The sequence below is a fragment of the Gymnoscopelus microlampas genome (genome assembly GCF_963454915.1).
Source record: "Gymnoscopelus microlampas genome assembly, chromosome: 8".
Classification (NCBI taxonomy): Eukaryota; Metazoa; Chordata; class Actinopteri; order Myctophiformes; family Myctophidae; genus Gymnoscopelus; species Gymnoscopelus microlampas.
Window position 1 is genome coordinate 12,247,613 of NC_139945.1, and position 21,428 is coordinate 12,269,040.

Below are 21,428 nucleotides of genomic sequence, written 5' to 3' on the forward strand. Positions count from 1 at the left end.
CAGACACCCGTGTTCTCTGCCGATTACAGACAATAAGCCACTCCGACCCACAGTACTTACTTACGCATGTTTAAAATCGCGACTTGCGGTCGCAAGAGAGGAGCGCACGCCGTAGCAACGGTAAACAATGTTTTTTTGCTGGCAATGTGTTTTTTTGCTGGCAACGCGTGTTTCTAGCAGCGCGTCTCTCGGTGGAAGAAGTACTTACATTTTGTACTTACGTACCAATACCACAATGTAGAAATACTGTTGCAAATAAAAGTCCGGCAATCAAATTTTTCTTGAGTAAAAGTACAAAAGTATTCGCATGAAAATATACTTAAGTACTGAAAGTAAAAGTACTCATTTTGCAGAATGTACCATTTCACAAGTTTCCAAATGTATAAAAAGGCTTTGAAAATAACAGATCTACAAGTAGATCGGCTATTTTCAAATAGCCTAAGTATGCATAGGGCTGAAGTGGTTAATGCATGTTTTGTAATAATAATCAAAATCTACAAAGTAACTAGTAACTAAAGTTTTCAAATAATTCTAGTGGAGTAAAAAGTACAATATTTGCCTCTGAGATGTAGAAAGTGGAGTAGAAGTAAAGGTATAGACATTTGTAAATACTCCAGTAAAGTAAAACATTCCTCAAATGTGTACTTAAGTTCAGTACTTGAGTACATGCACTTGGTTACTTCACACCACTGGGTTCTCTAGGTCCTTGGTTCTCAAAGTGGGGTCCGGGGACCCCCAGGGGTACTTGAGGGGGTTCCAGGGGGTCCCCAGCTAAATGATGGACAGTAACCAAATGGACCCTTATGGGTCTGTAACTCTGAGAGTGTAAAAAACATTTGTACACTCTCAGAGTTAAATTAACATTGATTTTACAATATAAATTGGGGTCCCAGCGGTATAAATGCCATTAAGTCCGTAGCCCTAATGCATGTCAAACTATGGGTCCTTGAAATTAAAATGGTTGAGAATCACTGCTAGAGCCGTAAAAAAAATCTTCTCTTATGGGGGTCCCTGGCATATATTTTGAAATGGTGGTCCGCGGGCTAATAAGTGTCAATTTGGGGGTCCTTGACATGAAAAAGTTTGAGAACCACTGCTCTAGGTGGTGTAATAAATCATGTGGAGGATGGATGGATGGATGGATGCTACTGACCTGTGAGGTTCTCACACCTGGCGTGGACCCAGTGGTCACAGCGACCACACTGCATCATCTTGCTATCGTAGTCATCGTCATCATAGCACTTATCACACAGTGGGCAGAAGTTCCCTGAGAGATTCAACATGACAAACTTAGACCTAATAAACAACAATCACTTTGCTACCACAACTACGTACTAATGGTCATTTTATTTGCATTGTACTTTTCATATGTGTATAGCGCTACAGCTAATAGTTGTTGCTTACAAGTGCTTAACCGGCCTTAGAGGACAAGTCCGGACTAAAATAACATAGCATAACATATTTTTTTCTACTTATATTGATCCTAAATGACTGGCCATGAGGTCAATTCAATGCAGAATTTGCCCTGTCGTCCAGTTTCCCCAGCAGTCCCCATAGCATAGAGCAGAGCCCATAAGCATATTGCTACTTATGCTATTTGTTGCGCATGCTAAGTTATTAGTCATTACACAAGCATCCATGCCTTGGTTGTCCTTGTCCCACACGAGCCGCCACAGTCTCGTAAATCATGTTTTGGGGTGAGCGTTCGGCACAACTGTCAATCAAAGTGACTGTACTGGCCAATCACAGCACGTCTTTTCCGGGACTACAGCGGCTCGTGTGGAATAACCAAGGCATGGATGTATGTGCAACAAGACCAGGAGACCTGGTTCTGCCAGACCCAGAATAAATTCCCTTTTATGCCCATGTATGGACGAAAGGGGGACGAAATTCAGAGGTCCCTTTTATGCCCATGTATGGACGAAAGGGGGACGAAATTCAGAGGTCCCTTTTAAGCCCATGTATGGACGAAAGGGGGACAGACTTTTCCACAAAGTGGACAGACTTTTATGCCCATGTATGGACGAAAAGGGGACAAAGCCTCATGTAGGCCGACCCTTGGGTCTGGCAATGACAACTAATAACAGATTCATGAAAAAAAAAAAACTTTCGACTGCAACAAATAAGTAGCATAAGTAGCGATATGCTTGCTTATGGGCTATGCTATGGGGGCTGCTGGGGAAACTGAACAAAAGGGTCAATTCTGCAAAAAGACCCCATGGCCAGTCATTTGGGATCAATATAAGTAGGAAAAAAAGGCTATATGTGTGTTTGACGTGTTTTTGAAAAAATAGTTTAAAAAAAATGAAAAACATGTCCAGAACCCAAGATATCATCATCTGAAGATTAGCAGCTCCATCCACTCCTTGTTTAACTTAGAAATGAAAAAGGCTGCATCTCGCTTCCTAAGCACTTTTTGTTTTCTGTGAAAAAAAACTCTGGCACTGGGACAACATCATTCTGAAATAATTCTGGCAATTCTGGCACTCAATGAGTTAAAAAGGGACAGTTCGCTGTTAAGAACTCTATTCACACTTGTGATATGGATTTTTCATACTTTTGTGTTCCATAGCCATTTCTGTGTGCATCAAGGGACTACAAAGATGTCAAAATGTCTGCTAAACTACATCTTGTATCTGGGCAAGAGTAAGACAGCACAGGTGTAATCCATGATTGTAATCGTAGTGCTTGTTTATATTTTTAGAATCATTAGACACTCGGACAGACCTACATACAAAACAAGTGCTTGTTTATATGGACTAGTTTCATTGTGACGCGTGTTTTGCCCTGATGAAGGCCGACTGACTGAAAACTTGGCTTATATAAATTAACTTGCAATGATCCAAGTGCCCAGAATCTTTTCAGTTTTCAGGGTCGTGGACCATTCTATAGTCGTGATTATGGTGAAGTGACCAATTAATCTAGTCAAGAAATCATAGCTCAACCAGACTTCCAGATGTTGACCTTTAGCTCACCTTTAGCAAAGAGTTTGGCACAGTCATGACACATGGAGAAGTCATGCGACCACTGGGCGTCCCAGGACTTCCCTGGTTTGGTGGCTCCGCAACTCTTACAGCGCACACACTTGGTGCAGACCTGGGCAGTGTGAAAGAACACACCAGACAAAATAAATGGCAGGAACTGTGACACTTGCAGACAGCTGTATGTACAAAGTGACACTGGTGTGAAGGTGACAATCTAAAACAGTGGTTCTCAACCCTTTCAGGCCGCGACCCCCCAAAATAATCATATTTGAACTCGGGACCCCCCCACCCTGACAAGCACTTGGAAGCGCATAGACATTCAATTTAATTTGACTCGGTTCCACAGATAAACATTGTGACAATAGCCAAGCTTGTAGATGGGCTATTTTTACAATGTTTGCCTCTTTCTAAGTCATATTTCACAATTTGGCCAATTAGGTATTAAAATTGTGGTACCGCCTGGAGTTCAAAATTCAAGTTCTCCCCTGAGCAAGCAGGCGTGCTCTACCGGCTCAGTGGTAAAAATGAGAATGAGCGAAAGACAAGACTACAAGCAGACAGACGTGAAGTGAATGAATGAGTGGACTTTTGGCACGGAGACCGGTCCAAACAACCTGTGGTGTGTGGGGACAGCTGAGGCTTGTAGATATGTGGGAAGAGCACAGTCTATACATGTATTATAACCTCACTGCAAATAAACCGGTTCCATTCATTGTTTACATCTGCTAGTCATACTGCCTCGGCTTCCGCATGTGATGACGTGAGATGAAATGACACGAGGTCAACCCAGAGAATCTGAATAGAATCCTGTAGTGTGTGTGTGTGTGTGTGTGTGTGTGTGTGTGTGTGTGTGTGTGTGTGTGTGTGTGTGTGTGTGTGTGTGTGTGTGTGTGTGTGTGTGTGTGTGTGTGTGTGTGTGTGTGTGTGTGTGTGTGTGTGTGTGTGTACGTGTGTGTGCGTGCGTGCACGTGTGTGTGTGTGTGCATGTGATGCCTCATCGTTTTAGTGTAGTGTGAGTATGTTTAAAATAATCTGATGAGAGAATCTTATGAGATTATACTGTATGATGCTACCGGATTTAAAAATCGTTTTTTAAATCCTTATGTGTGAGCCCAGCTTTAGAGTGTCCTGTGAGAACATAGAGTATGAATGTGTGGTGAATGGCAGAAGGTTACGGAGCGGAGGAGGAGGAGGAGGCATCCATACCCAGACTCTCTTCTTCTTGGTGGGTCTGGTGGGATGGTTGGGACCCAGGCACTCTGGGTGATAGCTGTTACGGCACTTATCACACTCTAGCAGCTGCTGCTACAGGGAAGAGACAAGGTGTGAGGTTAAGTTAAATCATTTAAAAAGTCACATTAGTTCACATGGACGCCGGAGTCATTATCGTCGCTGTCGGGTAGAAACTTTATGCAATTTAGGCATTTAGCAGACGCTCTTAATCCAAAGCGATTTACAGTAAGCAAGGTAAACACAAGGTAATATGGCCTGGACCGCTGGCGTAGCGGTCCAGGCACCTAGGCTCAGTGTAGCCTGACAGCGTGTCGCGGGTTACGAGTCCCGACCTCGACGGCCTTTGCTCCATGTCACTCCCCATCTCTCTCTCCCCATTTCCTGTCAGCCTACTGTCCTGTCAATAAAGGCATAAATGCCCAAAAATAAATCAACACAAGGTAATACATAAAATGCAAAGAGACTCAGAAATCTAGGATCATAGGTAAACAAAGAACCTATCATCAGTCTAAACATTATAATAATATAAAACAATATATGTACATTGAAACTATACAAACTATAGGATACCAGGTCAACAAATGAACCTGGTATCTGCCTAAATAACATGCTCTAAATTACATTTTAACCTTTGCATAAGACTTCATGGTGAGTCTGCAGTTCTAACCGCAATGGGGAGTTTGTACCACAGTTTGGGAGGTAGAAGGGAGAAGAGTCTGGGAGGTGTGGAGTGTTGTCCCGGAAGTTTTAGGGAAGGTTCCGTCAGCTTCCCTGTGTTAGCTGATCTGAGTGAGCGGGAGGGGTTGTAGCTCCAGATTTCATATTTTTATTTTCATAAATGAATGTCCTCCTATTTTATATTATCGTCATATGACAGTGTCAGAAAAGCTCGAAGCTACGAATAAGCAGTTCAAACGCGGTTCATGCTAGACTTATCTCAACTGTGTGTTAGGAAATTAATCATCATTTCCTGTCCACTGAATGTGTGAAAGTAAGGACTGCTTCTACTGTGTGTTCCAGAGAGCAGGAACAAATCAATAGAAATTATGATCTATGAAGACAACCCTGTAGTCTTTGCCACTAATGATCTGTCCTTACATTTTATGTGAACAATTATCCTCAAATGAAAGCCACATGAGAAATGAAACACATCTTCATGGTCCTGCTTCTTAAACTCTTTTTTGGGCTCAGGGCACCCCTGTAAATAAAACGTTTTAATCCACGTCACCCCTGTATTATATTGTTAATTTACAGCACCTTACATTTATGATCCATTACGCCACGTAAATATGTAAATCTTTCCCCGTTAAGATACAGCATGTCACGAGGCAAACTTGAGAGAATATCCTATTCCCTTAGGACAGATTGAAAACGACTTCATACTTTATAGCCCATCATCCATAATAATAATCAATCTACAAGAGCTTGTAGATCTGCGATTTTCCACAAAGAGATTTGGTGAAGATCGAAAAAGAACGCACCAAGTACAGTGCAACTCATGTCCTTTTTCATTAAGTATAGAGTTGTCTAAGTGGTTAAATTGAAGTGATATTTATAAATTCCAAATATGATCAAAGTATTCTGCAGCACCCCAAGGACTTGGTGCCGTGGCGCCACGACACCCACTTTGAGAAACCCTGCTGTTAAGTACAGAGCAGTGATGGTTGGCGCTTACTTTAGTTTTCTGGTGCTGGCGCCCGCATGCCTGGCAGAAGCGGCATCGTCGGCAGCACCAGTTCTCCCACTGTTCCTGTAGGGGGCGCTCTGTCTCCCCCAAGCAGAAGAGATGGAATGGCTCGCAGCACACCTGGCAGAAGACAAACTAGAAAAGACAGAGGGAGAGGGAGAAAAAAAGAGACAATTAGGGTTTTTTCTTTTTTTTTTTACGAGAGCTCAGTGTACACTTAACTACATTACCATAGATCTCCGGAGTGCTTAACACTAATTGGCTGGTTAAATGGGAACTTGAGGGGTTAGCGCGCGGCTTGTGAGAGCTTGAAGGCATTTAGTGTCAATGGAGATGGGCAGTTTGTTTACCCTGGCTTCACTTAGTATTCATTCCTCACTTAGTATTCTATAAATCTAGAGAGAAAGGACGAGTGGAAGAGAAGGACCAAAAGCAACAGTGTTAGTGTGAAAAAAACAACTCAGCAGTTAATCAAACTACTAGTCTAATTGAATCAATTATAAAACATAATTGATTCTTATGAAATAATAATAAAATAATGTTAATAGTGTAACACATTTTCTAAATGTTTCAAAAAAGTAAAAAAAAAAGTTTAGATCTACAAGCTCCGAATGAATCATGACGCGTAGTGAGCTTGTAGATCAGCTATTATTCTAGCTCGGCTATTGTACACTTCACCGTTTCAATTGTCAGCTGATTTCTTTTTTTCATCACTTCCAAGTTCACTTGTTTATCCTTTAGCCTGTGTGAGTTCTCTCTCCTGATTGGATAAAATTGGTATCCCGACCTGAAAATTCATTTTCTGTTTTCTAAAGAGCTGGAGAGACAGGGAGACCCCTGTTACTGAACAAACACTCTATAGAGTGTTTGTTCAGTAACAGGGGTCTCCCTGTCTCTCCAATCTAGCAATGATTATGATCAGAATATAGTCAACACTTATTTCAACCAAATATAATATCACTTACCCTACCTTTAAAGTGGTTAATCAATTTAGTTGATTATAAAAATCTATAAAAAATGTTTGTGTCGATAGAATAAATCACCCAAAGAAGTGACAGAAAGAGAATAATCGGAGAGAACAAGGAATGAGTCGTGGCCTTGTTGCTCTTCCTCTGATTCTGTGTGTTGTTGTTGTCACCTCCACGTTTCCGCTGCTGGCACACAGGAAGCACAGCACCCTGGGTGTGACAGGCACAGATGTGAGCAGGCTGAGGCCGCCCGCTTCCCACACCTTCTCCACGTCATGGTCCCTCTTGAAATCCACTCGGATACGATGCACTCCGTCGCAGGGCGCTCTGGGCTTGGCCTGCTGGCCCCCAGTCGAGGGAGTGCTCAGCCAGTTTAAAGTACTGCTGCCAGGGGTTTTAGTGGCCAGCGGCTTCTCCTGCTTCATCACAGAAAAAAAGAGTGGACAGATGGAAGGAGAGGAAATAGGAAGAGATGAGTCACAGGGTGAACGCAGTGTGAACATCCAACATGGATGAAAGCAAAATTAAATCTCATGCCATGTGTATGGCCAAGTCCTGAGATTTGTGAAACAGTGTGAAATTGTTTTGTTGTTACTTTTGTGTCAATTTATTAATTTCTTTATTAAGTACATATTTGCGTCACGGTCTAACCACCCTGTCAGCGTTAATTTCTCAATAATGGCTTAGCCGGTTGAGTGTCTAAACGGAAGTACTGGAATTTGGCGGAAGTACCGCCCAAGGAAATGACATTGACGCATTACAAATCTATTTACATTCTCCGTGAATGAAACAGGTGTTATGATTGGTCGAAAAAGATAGGAAATAGGAAATACGTAGGACGGAAGTCCCGCCCCTATAGACACTCTCTGCTTTAGGTCGTGACCAGGCTTTTCTCTTCGCAGATGAGTAAGGCTGGGAACGAGGCTACTGCCCCCCCCCCCTTTAGTGTCAAAGTGTTCTTGAGCAAGACACTGACTGAAACCCCCTTAACTGCTTCTGATGAGCAGGATGGTGCCTTGCGTGGGTTTCCTCTGCTGTCGGCGTGTTAATGTGTGAGTGTAAAATCGCTTTGGTTGAAAGGCCCGATATAAACACACAATTTACCATTAAATGTACGCTTCTGTGTGTTCTCTGTTCAGTACAGTATGCTTCTGTGTGTTCTCTGTTCAGTATGGTACAGTATGCTTCTGTGTGTTCTGTTCAGTATGGTACAGTATGCTTCTGTGTGTTCTCTCGTACTCTTACTTGTCTTGCACTATCAGGGGTCATCAATGTGTCCGTACACGGACAAACGTGTCCGTGGACCGTGGCAAGACTTGTCCATGTCCGTGGCAAATCTTTCATTTAAAAAACTAAAAACACTAGAGCCATTATACAGTGGCTGACTTGCCAGTCTCCAGGTTTTCTTCAGAATAGGTACGACACTGATTTAATTCTTGCAGATATACCAGTGGTGTAATACTTATTTCTATACTGCCCTACAAAAACACAGTTTCTGCACTTTGGCTTTGTAGGGCAGTACACTTTACTTGAATTTATAGCCTACTCATCACAATTTCCACTTTTACTTCAATACATTTAAAATAATAAAACTATTCTTTAAATCACTCATCATTGTGATATTGGATTATCCACACTGTTCATATTCACAACAGGCACTCTCATCAATACGTCTGCTGTCCATTGTTGTATGCTGATGTATAAAATATGTTTACAGTGGTTAAACTGATTTTGATGCAATTAAGCAATTTTGCTGCGGGGAACCCTCAAGGACCCCTGGGGGTCCCCCGACCTTACTTTGAGAACCACTGGCGTAGGGTGCCAAAACACCCAGAAACGCCACTGCCGAGAACCATTAAAAAAAAGATATATTGCATGCCAATGAATGACCTGATTTTCACTTGATTTGATAAGAGCTGGGTTTCCCAAATGCTGATTGACATTAACACTCTAATAAAGAATCTACCAGACAGGTATTCAAACCTTATTCAAAGCAATCAGTGAATCACTATTAAGTGAAGAAAGTGAAGTAGAAAGTAGACAAAAGAGGTGACCATGGAAAAAACAACAACAATACACATGACTTTAAAAGCAGGCTACAAATGTAATTTCTCCATCTACACCTTCCCTCTCAGCTTTCCTACTTACTATCATAATAAAATAAAATAAAGTACAACGGGATGATGACTAACCACTCTCCGTCTTTAAAAACACAGCCTGTGTTTTCCATCGTGTCTTCTGGACTAGTATATTAGTATGGTAATATTATTGACCACTCATTTTGTATGTCCGTGGCCAAAAGATTGTTTGAGGAAAATGTCCATCACAAGCCGGCATGTTGATGACCCCTGTGCACTATGCTAGGGTACGAGGGTGTATAGTGTTGTATATTGTATGTTGCATATCTATTTATATACGTACGTATATATATACATTTATGTATATATTCTTTTCTTTTTGCCACCTTACTGATAGTGTTGCCTTGACTGTAATCTCTCAAGACAGATTCTGCTAACTGTCAGCACCACTGCCCTAAACATGTAGTGTTGTTGTCAATGGGTTCCCAGTTTGCCTTGACTGTGAGGTCTCTCCATCATGCTATCTGTATCTAGTACTTTTTCCCTTGCCCTGTAATCTGTTTTTAACTACTGTACTGTCTTTGGCGGCTGAATTTCCCCAGCGGGATCATTGAAGGTCTTATCTCATCTACACAGCTTTGCCACTGAACATCACAACTGTAAACTGCCCACAGTAAGTAACTGCCCATAGTAAGTTACTATTGAGTGACTTCATTCATAAACTGCCCACATAGTAAGTTACTATTGAGTGACTTCATTCATAAACTGCCCACATAGTACGTTACTATTGAGTGACTTCATTCATAAACTGCCCACATAGTAAGTTACTATTGAGTGACTTCATTCATAAACTGCCCACAGTGTAAGTTACTATTGATCGCTAAAGATTGGACAGGGAGGCCATTCCACCTGGGCATATTACAGACCCTGATGAGTGACCACTACAGTTGCCAATAACCCATACTAACCATGATATACAGTATCTTGTTGTTTTGTGTTTTTTTTGTAAATTAATGCCCACTTGATCATACAACAGCGTCACACAAAAACATCAAAAGTAGCAGATCCACAAGCGCTAATAGCGGCGAAGCGACGCGTTTTGAGCAACTTTTTGCTACTTTTGAATTTAAATCCTGAAAAGTAACAGTTTTGGACATATGAGGTTTCCACCCGACAGACGATATACAGTATATACTGTACGATGTTATGGGTACGGTAGTCTCGCGTGGGACAGACTACTATTCACAATCTCTATGTCTGGAACTACACCGTGAGAAAGGAAGCTGTCATTTGTTTGTCATTTCCGTTAACGAAAATATATTTTAAAAATATCTTTAAAATATTAATTTTAATTTCCGCTAAGCAGCAAACTACAGTATATGCTTCGCGACTGCAAAGACCAGACAGAGGCGGGACATCCGCGTTATCCCCGGATGGAAGCATTTGAAAATTGTGGGAGGCAACAGTCTGGCCGGAGAGACTATGGGCACAGAGACACTGATTGGAGGCACGTCATTTATTTACATGGTTACCATATATGTGGAGAGAGAGAAAGTGCCTCACCTCACACTTTGGTTGTATTCTCCGTTTTAATAAAAGCTAAAATAAAAGTAAAATTAAAAACAACTTTTAGGAGCAATGCTGTTGTGCAGACTTTTATTATTTTGAACTGTTACTCTGTGTCCAGCGCTAGCGACAAACTGGATGTGAGCAACCCACTTCTGAACATGTTTCAGCATGTCACCATGCAGGAAATGGTTAGCTGGGTCATAAATAACCAGCTATCATAAATGATAATGGTTCTGTCTACATGTCAACACCAGTTCAGTGGTCTCGTGTCTAGAGTATCCCCCTGGTACCCTCTGCTTGGCACTCAGCAACAAGGGTTGGATTTGGGGTTAAGTCCCTGTGACATAGTAGGGTCATGTTCAGGGAGTGTACTTGTACATCAGGCTGCCTCACACTACAGAAACAGGAGATAGGCTCCTGGCCTTATGGGCCTCATGTGCTCCGGAATCGTTGGTTCCCAAGGCTCTGAACTTTTAGTATATTTACTATCATGTCAACAGACTGGAAGGATTTGGATGAAGGTACAGTAATCAGGATGAGTTAATGACAAGTTCTTACCTTGTCTTTTGGTCTCTGTTTAGGAGGTGGTGGAAGAGAGCGTGGAGTGAGCTTCTTCTGCTGTTTTAATTCTAGTGCTGGGAAATAAAAAAGGATACATATAGAGATATAACTTGCAATGACGATACGGGTAAACTATACACTATTTAGAGCCAGAAACGTAACCACTTAAACCCTATACTTAGCTGCCTGCTTCAGAATAGGGAAGCTAGGGTTCATGTGGTTAAATAAAGTCAATTTTACTTACTCCGTCACAGGACAGTGTTGCTTGCCAAAAACAGTCTGCTCTTTTTGGCAAAGCGACACAGGTGGTGCGACCAAGTATTAAGTTAGGCATTAGCCTGTAATCAGAACAGATGCACGTACCTGTGACCTGGCCCTGCTGTTGCGACAGTTGTGGCTGAGGCTTCTTCTTGGGGTCACATGGAGGAATGGCGTCTCTTTTGGGAGGTGGCTGACCAGCCGGCGGTGTCTGCTGCTGATGCTGCTGCGGAGGCGGCTGAGTCTGTGTAGCTGGGGCAGGAGAGTTCTGGGCCGAAGAGGAGTTGGAGGAAGAGGAGGACGCAGAAGAAGAGGAGCCCGAAGAGGACGAAGAGGAAGAAGAGGAAGAGGAAGAGGACGCAGGAGGCTTGTGTCCCTTCCTGCTCACACCACTAGGGGCAGAGGGCTGTTTGGAGTCCGGTGTCGAGGCTGGAGACTGGGCCTGGACTGGCACTGCACTGTGGGTCTGTGTGAGGTCATGTTTTGGGGAAGGGGAGGGCGTAAGGGCCGGAGAGGAGTGCTGAGACGATCTCGACTTCTCCTCTCCCAGCTTTGGGGGAGGGGGAGTTTCGCTCTTTTTGCGGGGAGCCTCCTCCTTCACGGGGGGCGCAGGGGCAGGCTTGATGGTGGGCTCGGAGCCGGGGGTCTTGACCAGATGAAGGCCTTCCTTCTTCTCCGACACCTTGTTCTTCTTCTTGTCCTTCTTGCCTTTGCCCTGCTTCTGAAGGATCATCTTAGAGGGCATCCACTGCAGGTTCTGACACTTGCGGACCCTGAAAACAAACAGCGACAACGATCAGAATCGGTCAACTTTTTTTTAAATCCTGAACATGTTAAAAGTCATACAAAATCTTCCAGTAAAACTGAAATTTGAAAGAAAAAGAAAGACATGATCCATCTATTGCAGCGGTTCTCAAACTATGGGTCGCGTACCTATTTTGTACCTATTTTTCTGATTAACACAGTAAGTGGCAGAAGCCAAAGAGAATTGTGTGAGCTTATGACAGGGACGGCCACTTGACTGAATCCACAGACGCGCTGCCTGTAGGCAGCCATAGCTGCGGTGTCAACGCTCCGCACCACGACACCGCAGCAATGGCCGCCTACAGGCAGCTACAGGCTGCGCTTCTGTGGATTCGTCTATACACAGAGTCACAGACCGCTCCGCCTCCAACACCGGCTGAGTGAGACACACAAACTGATTTTACATTACATTACATTACAGTCATTTAGCAGACGCTTTTATCCAAAGCGACTTCCAATAAGTGTATTCAACATAGGTAGGGAACGAAAACTACTAATCACCAGAAGTTTTAAGTACATTTCCTGCAAAAACAAGCAACCAAGAGTATACCTAGCGCTAAGGTAAAAGTGCAATGTATCAGCTACCTACTTTCTTAAACAGATGAGACAAAAATGGCAAAATCAAATGAGCACGAGCTAAAACAAGTAAGTGTATCGACTAAACAAGATCCAATAAAACAATACAAAAATAAAGCAAGAGTTCGTACAACTAGTTAACAACAAGTAGGCCAGGCAAAGAGGAAGGATAGTGTTTCCTGAAGAGGTGGGTTTTCAGCCTGCGGCGAAAGATGGGCAGTGACTCTGCTGTCCTGACATCAGTGGGAAGTTCATTCCACCACTGTGGGGCCAGAACAGAAAAAAGTCGTGACCGTGTCGATCGACCAGAAGGACCGTTGAGTGGCGAGGGAGTCAGTCGCCCCGAGGTGGCAGACCGGAGTCGTCGGGCAGGGGTGTGGGCATTGACCATACAATTTACTCAGGACTTATGTTCAATATGAGCAGGTGGTATGAATACATGGATCACAGGTCCATTTGGTTGCATTTGTACCCTCGCGGAGTGAAATTTAGATCAGCCCTTTTGGGGTGCTTGTTGCTATGTACAGTATATAGTAACATTCATTTTTGGTAAGTTTTTCAGAAAACTCAGGAAAAGGATTTAGAAGGCGTTTTTAGAATCGGCCTCAGGTCTAAATGGGTTAAGGCACGGCTCTGCCTCTAGTCTAGACACTTCCTACATCACAGACATTTTAACCCCATATGAGGAGAGTGAGATCCTCGGGCAGAGCCAGACAGAAGGTGATCGGGCCTGTGCCACCAGTGCCCCTAAACTTTGGAATGACCTGCCTGAGGAGATCAGCCTAACAAGTTTTGTGTTCTCCTCTTAAAACACACTTATAGACTTTCTTTTACTACCTGATTAGTCTGTTTTTGTGTTTCTCGCAAACTTGTATCCTTCCTTATAAAGCTTGATTAAGTGTTTATGCTTTTTATGTTATCACTTGTATCCCTTTATGCTCTTCTAAATATTATATATCTCACACACTGTTGTTTTTATCTTTATGCTGTGTGAAGCGCTTTGTAATTCTGTAATTCTTTACAATACAAATAAAGCTCTGAAGGAAGTACTGACTTGCAGCACTGCTTCTTGATGTTGCGTCCCCCAAACTTGGGCTTGTCCAGGCAGTTGGTGCAGACCCCGCAGTCCTCTGGAACCTGGCACCCCGAACACTGGCCGCAGCGCCGCGACCGACGGCCCTTCTTGGGAGGGGCTTCCTGGAGGGTCTTATTCCGCGTCTCCCGTGGCTTTAGGGGAGGGGACTGGGGCTCCGCCTCCTCAGAACCCGCCACTGATGATTTGTCTGCAAAAGGAAGCAGAAGAACACTGAACAGTTCTGTAACGTGTACTTCAATACAGACGCAACAGCAGCCTGTACTGATCAGACTGACCCTGGTTTAGTCATGCATGTCTGTGAGGAAACCTATTATGTTGAGTAGTTAATTGAGCTAATCAATTTAGCCGATTTCAATAAAAGAAAATATTTTAGGCAACAACAAATTCAAAAATAGCACCCCTCCGGCAATGCTCCACGCCCTGAAAGTCAAGTCGATTTCATTTTAGTACCAAATCCCAATATAAGTTACCTAAAGGAACTTTTCACATGTCTAGATCATAGTCTTTAATTTACTTACACAGAAGACATTAAAGCAGTAAACCTAGGGGAAACGTTGATTGTTGTACGATGGAGCATAAAACAAGGCTCAAGTGGTTAATCAGACTAATCAATTTAGTCTAGCATTATAAAACAATCAATTCGAATATTTTCGTGCCAATTCAATAAAAAAAAACATGCTTCTCAACCATTAAATTATTCAAAAAAAGGTTGATAGAATAATCACTAAGAAAATAATTGATAGTTGCGGCCACACGTAACATAACGGTAAACCCTGGCTGGTGGGTGTAAAACTCAGGAACAAGTCATTCCGACGCTAATATAAGTTGAGGACCACTCACCATCGTTCCCCATGGAAGACAGGATCTTCTCTCTCTCCTCCCAGGGCAAGGCACTGAGTGTGGGCATGTCATCGGGGAACACTGCCCGGTTGCGGCCCAGGGCCACAGCCGCGCGCCGACAGACATGCTTGATGCGTGGACCACGAATCGACGTCTCTGATGAGTCACTCTCCTGACCCTGCTCACACAAACAGCCACAACATCACCATTAGATCAGAGTGGTTATCAGGACCCCCCAAAATGTATATATGTGGCCGTGAAGCAAAAACACGTTATTTCCCAAACAACGTTTCGGTCCTTAGACCTTCATCATTCAGGACAATCATGTTTGTCCTGATGAAGGTCTAAGGGACGAAACTAGGGCTGGGACTCGATTAAAAAAATTAATCTAATTAATTAGAGGCTTTGTAATTAATTAATCGCAATTAATCACATTTTAATCGCATATCAATATTTGACCTGAGAACAGTGAAAAGCAATTTTTTCAAATGGATTTTGGCATATGTCTTTAAGTACATGTAGGCCTACTCAAGAACTGTACTTAAGTACAATTTCGAGGTATTTGCACTTGACTCGAGTATTTCCAATCTCTAATACTTTTACTTCTACTCCACTATATCTCAGAGGCAAATATTGTACTTTTACCCCACTACAATTATTTGAAAACTTTAGTTACTAGTTACTTTGTAGATTTCGAGTATTATTACAAAACATACAGTAACCACTTAAGCCCTATATTGGCCATTTGAAAATAGCAGATCTACAAGCGCAATGCATTGTTAGCTTGTAGATCTGCTATTTTCCACCACTGGAGGCTGGTAGAGTGTGTTGTAACTGTTGTTTTATAGTAGTTCAATTAATTATTAATAAAAATCGCGCGCATGTGACCCGCAACGCATCGTGCACTGCTCACAAAATTATTTAGCAAGTCCTAGACAGTGTGCGGGACCTTTTTCATGGTGTTAATAATTATGTTATAAAACAGAAGTGAACCTGGACTTTAGGCTGGTCTGGAGACTTCAGCGACTTGCTCTTCTCTATCTTGAACAGCTGGGCTTTGGCCTTCTTCAGCAGGCCTACAACGCGCTTGTCTGTCACCGGCTGCTTCTCGGCGTGGGCCAGCATGGAGCCCAGAGAGGGGGCGGGGGGCTGCTGCCTGCAGGGCTGCTGCAGCTGGCTCTGCTGGGGGGCACTTGGTTTCTCTCTCTCTTTCTCGCCGTCCTCTGCCTCCGCTCCCTTCTCCGAGGGTTTGCACTTCTTCTGCAGGCGGCCCTTGGCGAAAGAGAGGGGGGCAGCGGAGTGCGGCCCACCCCTGTCGACAGGAGGAGGAGGAGGAAGAGGAGGAGTTTCGGAAAAGGAGTCGACCAGCGCCTGTTTCTTTCTCCCAGGAGTCTTTTTCGGCGGCGCGAGGGGCACCACCAGATGGTCGTCCGCGTCCCTCCCATCCACGGTGAAGAGGCCGGAGGCCGCGTGCGGAGAGGTGTCCGGCGTGGAAGCCTTCCCCCTCTTCTCCCACTCTTTCCTCCCCTCTCTCTTGTTCTCTTTCTCCCTCTCTCGGCTTTTCTCCGAGTCCCTCTCCTTCTCCTTGGGTGCAGATTCCTGGGCGGCGGACACACCTCTCTCCCTCCCTCCTTTCCCGGCGCCCCGCCCCGTCTCCTGGGCGCTGGAAGGGAAGAGGGGAAAGAGCTGGGAGGCAGAGGAGGACGTGGATGTAGAAGGAGAGGAGGCCGTGTTGCTGGCTGCCGCTCTTCTGCTGTCAGGAGCCCCGTGTGAGGCCATGTCCGGCGGGCCAGTAGAGAAGGTGCTGAAAGACGCAGGGATTAAGGCACTAGTGGCGAGCGGACTGGCTGACACCCCGGGCAAGGTGCTGGGGTTGCTGCTCGAGACGGAGCTCGTCAGCACGGACAGTTCAGAGGAGCCTTTCCCCACAGACATCTGGCTTCCCATTTGGCTACTGCGCCTCGTCATGGAGTGCGAGGGCGACCGTGGATGGCGCAGGGTGCTCAGGGACCGCCCACCCTTCCCGTACCGGGAGGATGCCCTGCCGGAGCCGGAGGACGACTGGAGAGGGGAGAGCGAGCCGGGGCTGCTCCCGGACGACGAATGCAGGGTGACGGACTCAAAGATCCGGGAGTGGGCCTCACTGGGCGTGAAGCGTGGCGCGCGCAGCAGCGGGCTGCGCTTCTGGAGCGGTGACTCGAAGCGGGACGAGGCGGGGTGCTGGTGGTGGTGGTGGTGCAGAGGGGAGAACAGGCGGGTGCTCGTCCCTGCTCCGCCGCCTGGGGCTGGAAACGCACCGGAAGCGGCTCCCCCCGCCCCGCCTGCACTTTGGGGCATCAGCCCCACGTCTTCAGCCGTGAGGGGGGGAGGACGGAAGTTGTCAAATATAGGCTTGCGAATAAGGCCTTCCTTGGCATATTTAGCGTTGGAAAAGCACTGATGCTCGGCGCGGGACAGGGACGTCCAGCGGAAGGTGGGCTCCCTCAGGATGGAACGGCTCCGTTTGTCCTGCAAGCTGGAAAGCACAGAGGGCCCGGAGAGGAAGGGGGTGATGGGGTGAGGCATGATCCAGGGCGACTGCGAGTGGTGCTCGCTAATCGGAGCTGCGCTGGTGGAAGCTGACTGGGGGGGTTGAGGAGGGGTGAGGAGAGGTGGAGGCGGGGGAGAAGAAGAGGACGAGGCCGTGGAGGATGCTTGCTGAGTGCTTCCGAGGGCGGAGGAGGACATCAGCACCCCCGTGGCCGGGCTGATGATGGGTTTCTTGGACGCCATGGTCAGTGTGCCTCGTCCTCTCTGGCCCAGACTTCCCCTCCCCACACCCTGCCCTCTCCGCCCCCGTCTGCCCCTCTCCACCAACACCACGTGTTCCGGTTCGGGCTCCGACGGCGGGGAGGGCGGACGCGAGTCGTGCAGCAGATTGGCCTCTCTCTCTCCCGGGGAGGAGGGCGAGTGGTCCTCCGGCTCCGACAGGGCCTGGGTGCCCTCCGAAGCCTGGGAATCGCACGAGGAGTCGTCCAGGCTCGGGCTGCTGGATCTGGAGGACTCGGCGGACGAGAGCTGCGAGGAGTGCTGCGAGAGGGCACTGGAGCCGCAGGAGGCCGCGCTGCTGCTGAACCGCCCGTTTGTGGCATTGTTGGCGGCGTTATTGGTGCTGTTGTTGAGCAGGCTGGCAGCCGCCGCAGAGGGTGCGCTGGGGCTGGGGGCCGGGGGCTTAGGAGGAGGAGCGGAGTCCACTGGAGCAGCGGCCCCTGTGCCAGTAGTGGAGGCTGTGGAGGAGGCCAGGGCAGGCGAGGGAGAGGCGGAGGAGGCAGAGGAGGCGGACAGGGCAGACGCGGGGACGGACGAAGGGGCTGTCTCTATACGAGCCATCTTCATGTGGGGCGGCGGGACCCCGAAGCTGGATTCGTCTTCGATGAAGCGCTTGGGGGTTTTGATGATGCGTAGGGAGACGGTGCTGACCACGGGCATGATGAACTGCCTGATGTTCTTCAGCTGGGTCCGTCTCCTCCTCCTGTTGCCGGCCTCCATGCCTCCCGCCACGCCGGGACCCCCGATGGCCACCGCTTCCTTCTCCAGGAGCTTCTTCTTCTGGGCTCCCTTCTTTGCGCGCTGCAGCAGCTGCTTAGCGATGGCGGCGTCAGTGCGTTTGGCAGGGGGAACCATCCTGGCAGGTTTCACGTGGCGGGGGCTCTGCCGTAGACCCAGCGGCCTGTTGAGCTTGGAAGGGGACGGGGAGGCGGGGGGGCTGGATGAGTCCTGGAGGTCAGAGCCGTCCACGTCCCTAAGCTTGGGTTGCTGGGAAGCGTGTGGGTCTGCTCTGACCCTGAAGGCCTTGTGTTTCCCATCCCCAGACTCACAAGAGGCGGACAGCTGGGCAGCAGCCGCAGCCGCCGCTGCAGCGGCAGCCTCCGCTTTGAGCCGCTCGGCAGACGGCGGTCGGCCGCGTCTGCGCCGGGGCACACCGGGCAAGGCCTTGAGGCGTGACTTGAGCGGGCTGAGTTTGACTTCCCTCAGCCGTTTCAGCTTGGTAACTTTGGAATCCCCCCGCCCGCCTTTGGGAGGCTTGGCCTCAGCGTCCTGCTGCTGCTGAGCGGAGCCCAGCGACGTCCTCTTGGCGCCCTTCCTGTCCCTCTCCTCCTCGGTGTCCATGCCCAGCTCGGGCGCCACCTGCCTGCTGTCCTCCCCCGCATGGTTGCCCGCTTGCCAGGCTCTCTGGCTGCTCGAGGCCGGGGGACGACCTCTCCTCTTCTCGCCAGAGCCGGGCGGTCTCCCAGGCAGTCGTTTGACTTTTTCGGCCGGTCGCTCGGCGACCTCTGGTTTCCCCTGGGAGGGGGAGGCGGGGGAGGAGGGAGAGAGGAGACCTGCAGTGGCTTTCTGGGCAGTCAGGGCCCGCGGGGGCCGGCCGCGGGGTTTCTTCTCCTGTGTGTGGGGACCTAGCAGGAACCACACAGAACACAGTCAGTGAGACAGTTTGTAGAGATGGCATTACAAATATCTCATAAGATCTCATAGGATCTCTAAGCAGGTAAGCCTCAAACTGTGTGTGTGCGTGTGTGTGTGTGTGTGTGTGTGTGTGTGTGTGTGTGTGTGTGTGTGTGTGTGTGTGTGTGTGTGTGTGTGTGTGTGTGTGTGTGTGTGTGTGTGTATGGAATTTAGGTTTTCATAATTGTTAAATGTGAAGATTTCTGCAGTTAGACCCTGACTTTATCCCCAACTAAAAATGTTCAACTTTGTGCGTTTTATATGATCGCCTTTGGTGCATCATCCATGGTGGATGACAACCTAACATCAATATCCCTTTGCATGGGAAACTTGATAAAGTAAAATGAAAGTTCACCTGCAGAGGTCCTTGTTGGGCTCTGTATTCTTTTGTGCTCAGTGATTGGTCCAAATCCTGTAAATACTTCATCCTGCAAAGGACAGAAAAGAGAAAATGGTCTTAAATTAGTTTTAACACAAAAATACGAACAACAAAGCAACGGTTAAAAGGTCAAATTTAAAGCATCCATCGTGCTATATTATTCACATTTGGTATGTCCCTGCCTGGGCAACACTTTCAATGTTCAAGGTTATAATAATAATAAAGCCGTAAAAAAGATTTTTAAAAGAAAGAGAGAGAGAGAGTGCATAAAAGATTGTTTTTCTATTCGGATGTCTCTCTGTGGATTACTCGAATTCTGGAGGATCTAATGAGAGGGTTGATTATTACTCTGTGAATGGGATTGTGTGAATGGATCAACAAGAAAAGCCAAGTGCCTCAAAACAGTTCATGTCAAGCCCTGTTTGAGCAACTTGTTTTCATTCACCTCACAATTCAATTCAATTAAAAAGACCCTTATTGGTGTCAAAATATAATAAAAACAATTTAAGAAAAAGGGGAAAGTATATACAGTTGGAGCCGGGGGTACAGCATTGTGTTAAACAGTTGTTGTTACTGCACTCCACAATGCAGCAGAAGCTCAATAACCTGGCATAGTTTGCCATCGGCTAAATAAACTTTGCATCCAGAAGGAAAAGAAAAACGGCTTTATTTGAGGCATAGATGAATATAAAAAATGTGTGGGTACTGATCTTTGCTGACCTACGTGCGTGTATGTGTGTGTGTGACTGTGACTGTGACTGTGTGTGTGTGCGTGCGTGCATGCGTGCGTGCGACACACGCGCTTATGTGCGCCTATGTCTTGCACATGTAATTCTCTCTCGGTTTAAATGTGTTTATATAAGAGAGATGCATTGATATGAGTAGAGCAGATTTGGGGAGGGTCCATTCAACTGACCTTTTCAGTGAGGGGCCTAGCCAGTTCTGTGGGCAGCTCTGACCATTAGTCTACCATTAATCTATTCACTGAAGCCACTACATTTTGGTTTACGCTACTTTGCATCTACTTGATTTGACAGGGGAGCTGTGATGATAACCTTGGACTGTATCAGCTGTGTGAAGAGAGGCAGCGTTGTGCAATTATGCATTAGAGAGTCTGTTAACCCTGTTAATGAATGAACTGATGCTGAAATGAAATGTGATGAGCAGGGGGGATGAAAATAGCGTTAGGTGAGACACTTTTCCACATCAGAAGTGGGCTGTTGTTCAAGGCATTAAATGAATTGAATTGAATGAATGAAATGATTTCATGTCCCAGTCCAGCCCTGGTTATAGTATGTGTGCCTTGTGGAGAACATGATTATGGAAAGGAACCTGTTAGATGATGTGCTGAAATTAAGTGACCAGGACCTTTGAATATATGCATTGTCTTACCACATGTCAGGTTTCTGTATATTTCTTATGGGTTGTTGTACAATGTGACTAGGGTGTATGTTGAACACTTTCCATTTCTTAAGACCCAATAAAAGACCCAAGATGTGGTATTTAGCTCAGTGGCCTTATGGTTAGAGTGTCTGCCCTGAGATTGAGAGGTCAGGGTTCAATCCTCCAGCCAATAAAAAATAAATACTATAAAAATGGGACCCAATGCCTCCCTGCTTGGCACTCAGCATCTAAAGTTGGATTGGGGTAAGTCCATGACACTAGATGTACTAGCGTCATGTACAGGGGGTGTACTTTACTTGTACATCAAGCTGCCTCACACTGCAGAAACAGGAGATCGGCTCCTGCCCTATGGCAAGGCTAATGTGGTATTTGACATTAGTACATTTTTGTGAGATGAAAACTCTAGCTGGCACCCCTGTCTTCATTCTTGCTCAAATTGTTAAACCTTGAGTCACAAATCGTTACAACTTGAGTCATCTCCTGCAAATCGAATGACTCAGATGAGGACC

The 21,428-nt window shown here is 46.3% G+C and overlaps 1 protein-coding gene across 3 annotated transcripts in view; it reads right to left on the reverse strand.

The window, feature by feature from the left end:
- The window catches only part of kmt2a (lysine (K)-specific methyltransferase 2A), a 68,710-nt gene that overhangs the window by 32,587 nt on the left and 14,695 nt on the right, over positions 1-21,428 (reverse strand). For 2 of the 3 annotated variants that reach the window (XM_084065135.1, XM_084065133.1), the window contains exons 2-12: positions 19,492-19,564; positions 15,648-19,087; positions 14,655-14,832; positions 13,773-14,001; positions 11,444-12,111; positions 11,078-11,154; positions 7,043-7,291; positions 5,893-6,039; positions 4,191-4,289; positions 2,976-3,096; positions 1,154-1,267 (exon numbers count right to left, since the gene is read on the reverse strand). In XM_084065135.1, coding sequence (XP_083921261.1) covers positions 1,154-1,267; positions 2,976-3,096; positions 4,191-4,289; positions 5,893-6,039; positions 7,043-7,291; positions 11,078-11,154; positions 11,444-12,111; positions 13,773-14,001; positions 14,655-14,832; positions 15,648-19,087; positions 19,492-19,564 — 5,395 coding nt within the window. The remainder of the gene's footprint in view (positions 1-1,153; positions 1,268-2,975; positions 3,097-4,190; positions 4,290-5,892; positions 6,040-7,042; positions 7,292-11,077; positions 11,155-11,443; positions 12,112-13,772; positions 14,002-14,654; positions 14,833-15,647; positions 19,088-19,491; positions 19,565-21,428) is intronic. The other variant, XM_084065134.1, reaches the window with a different exon arrangement.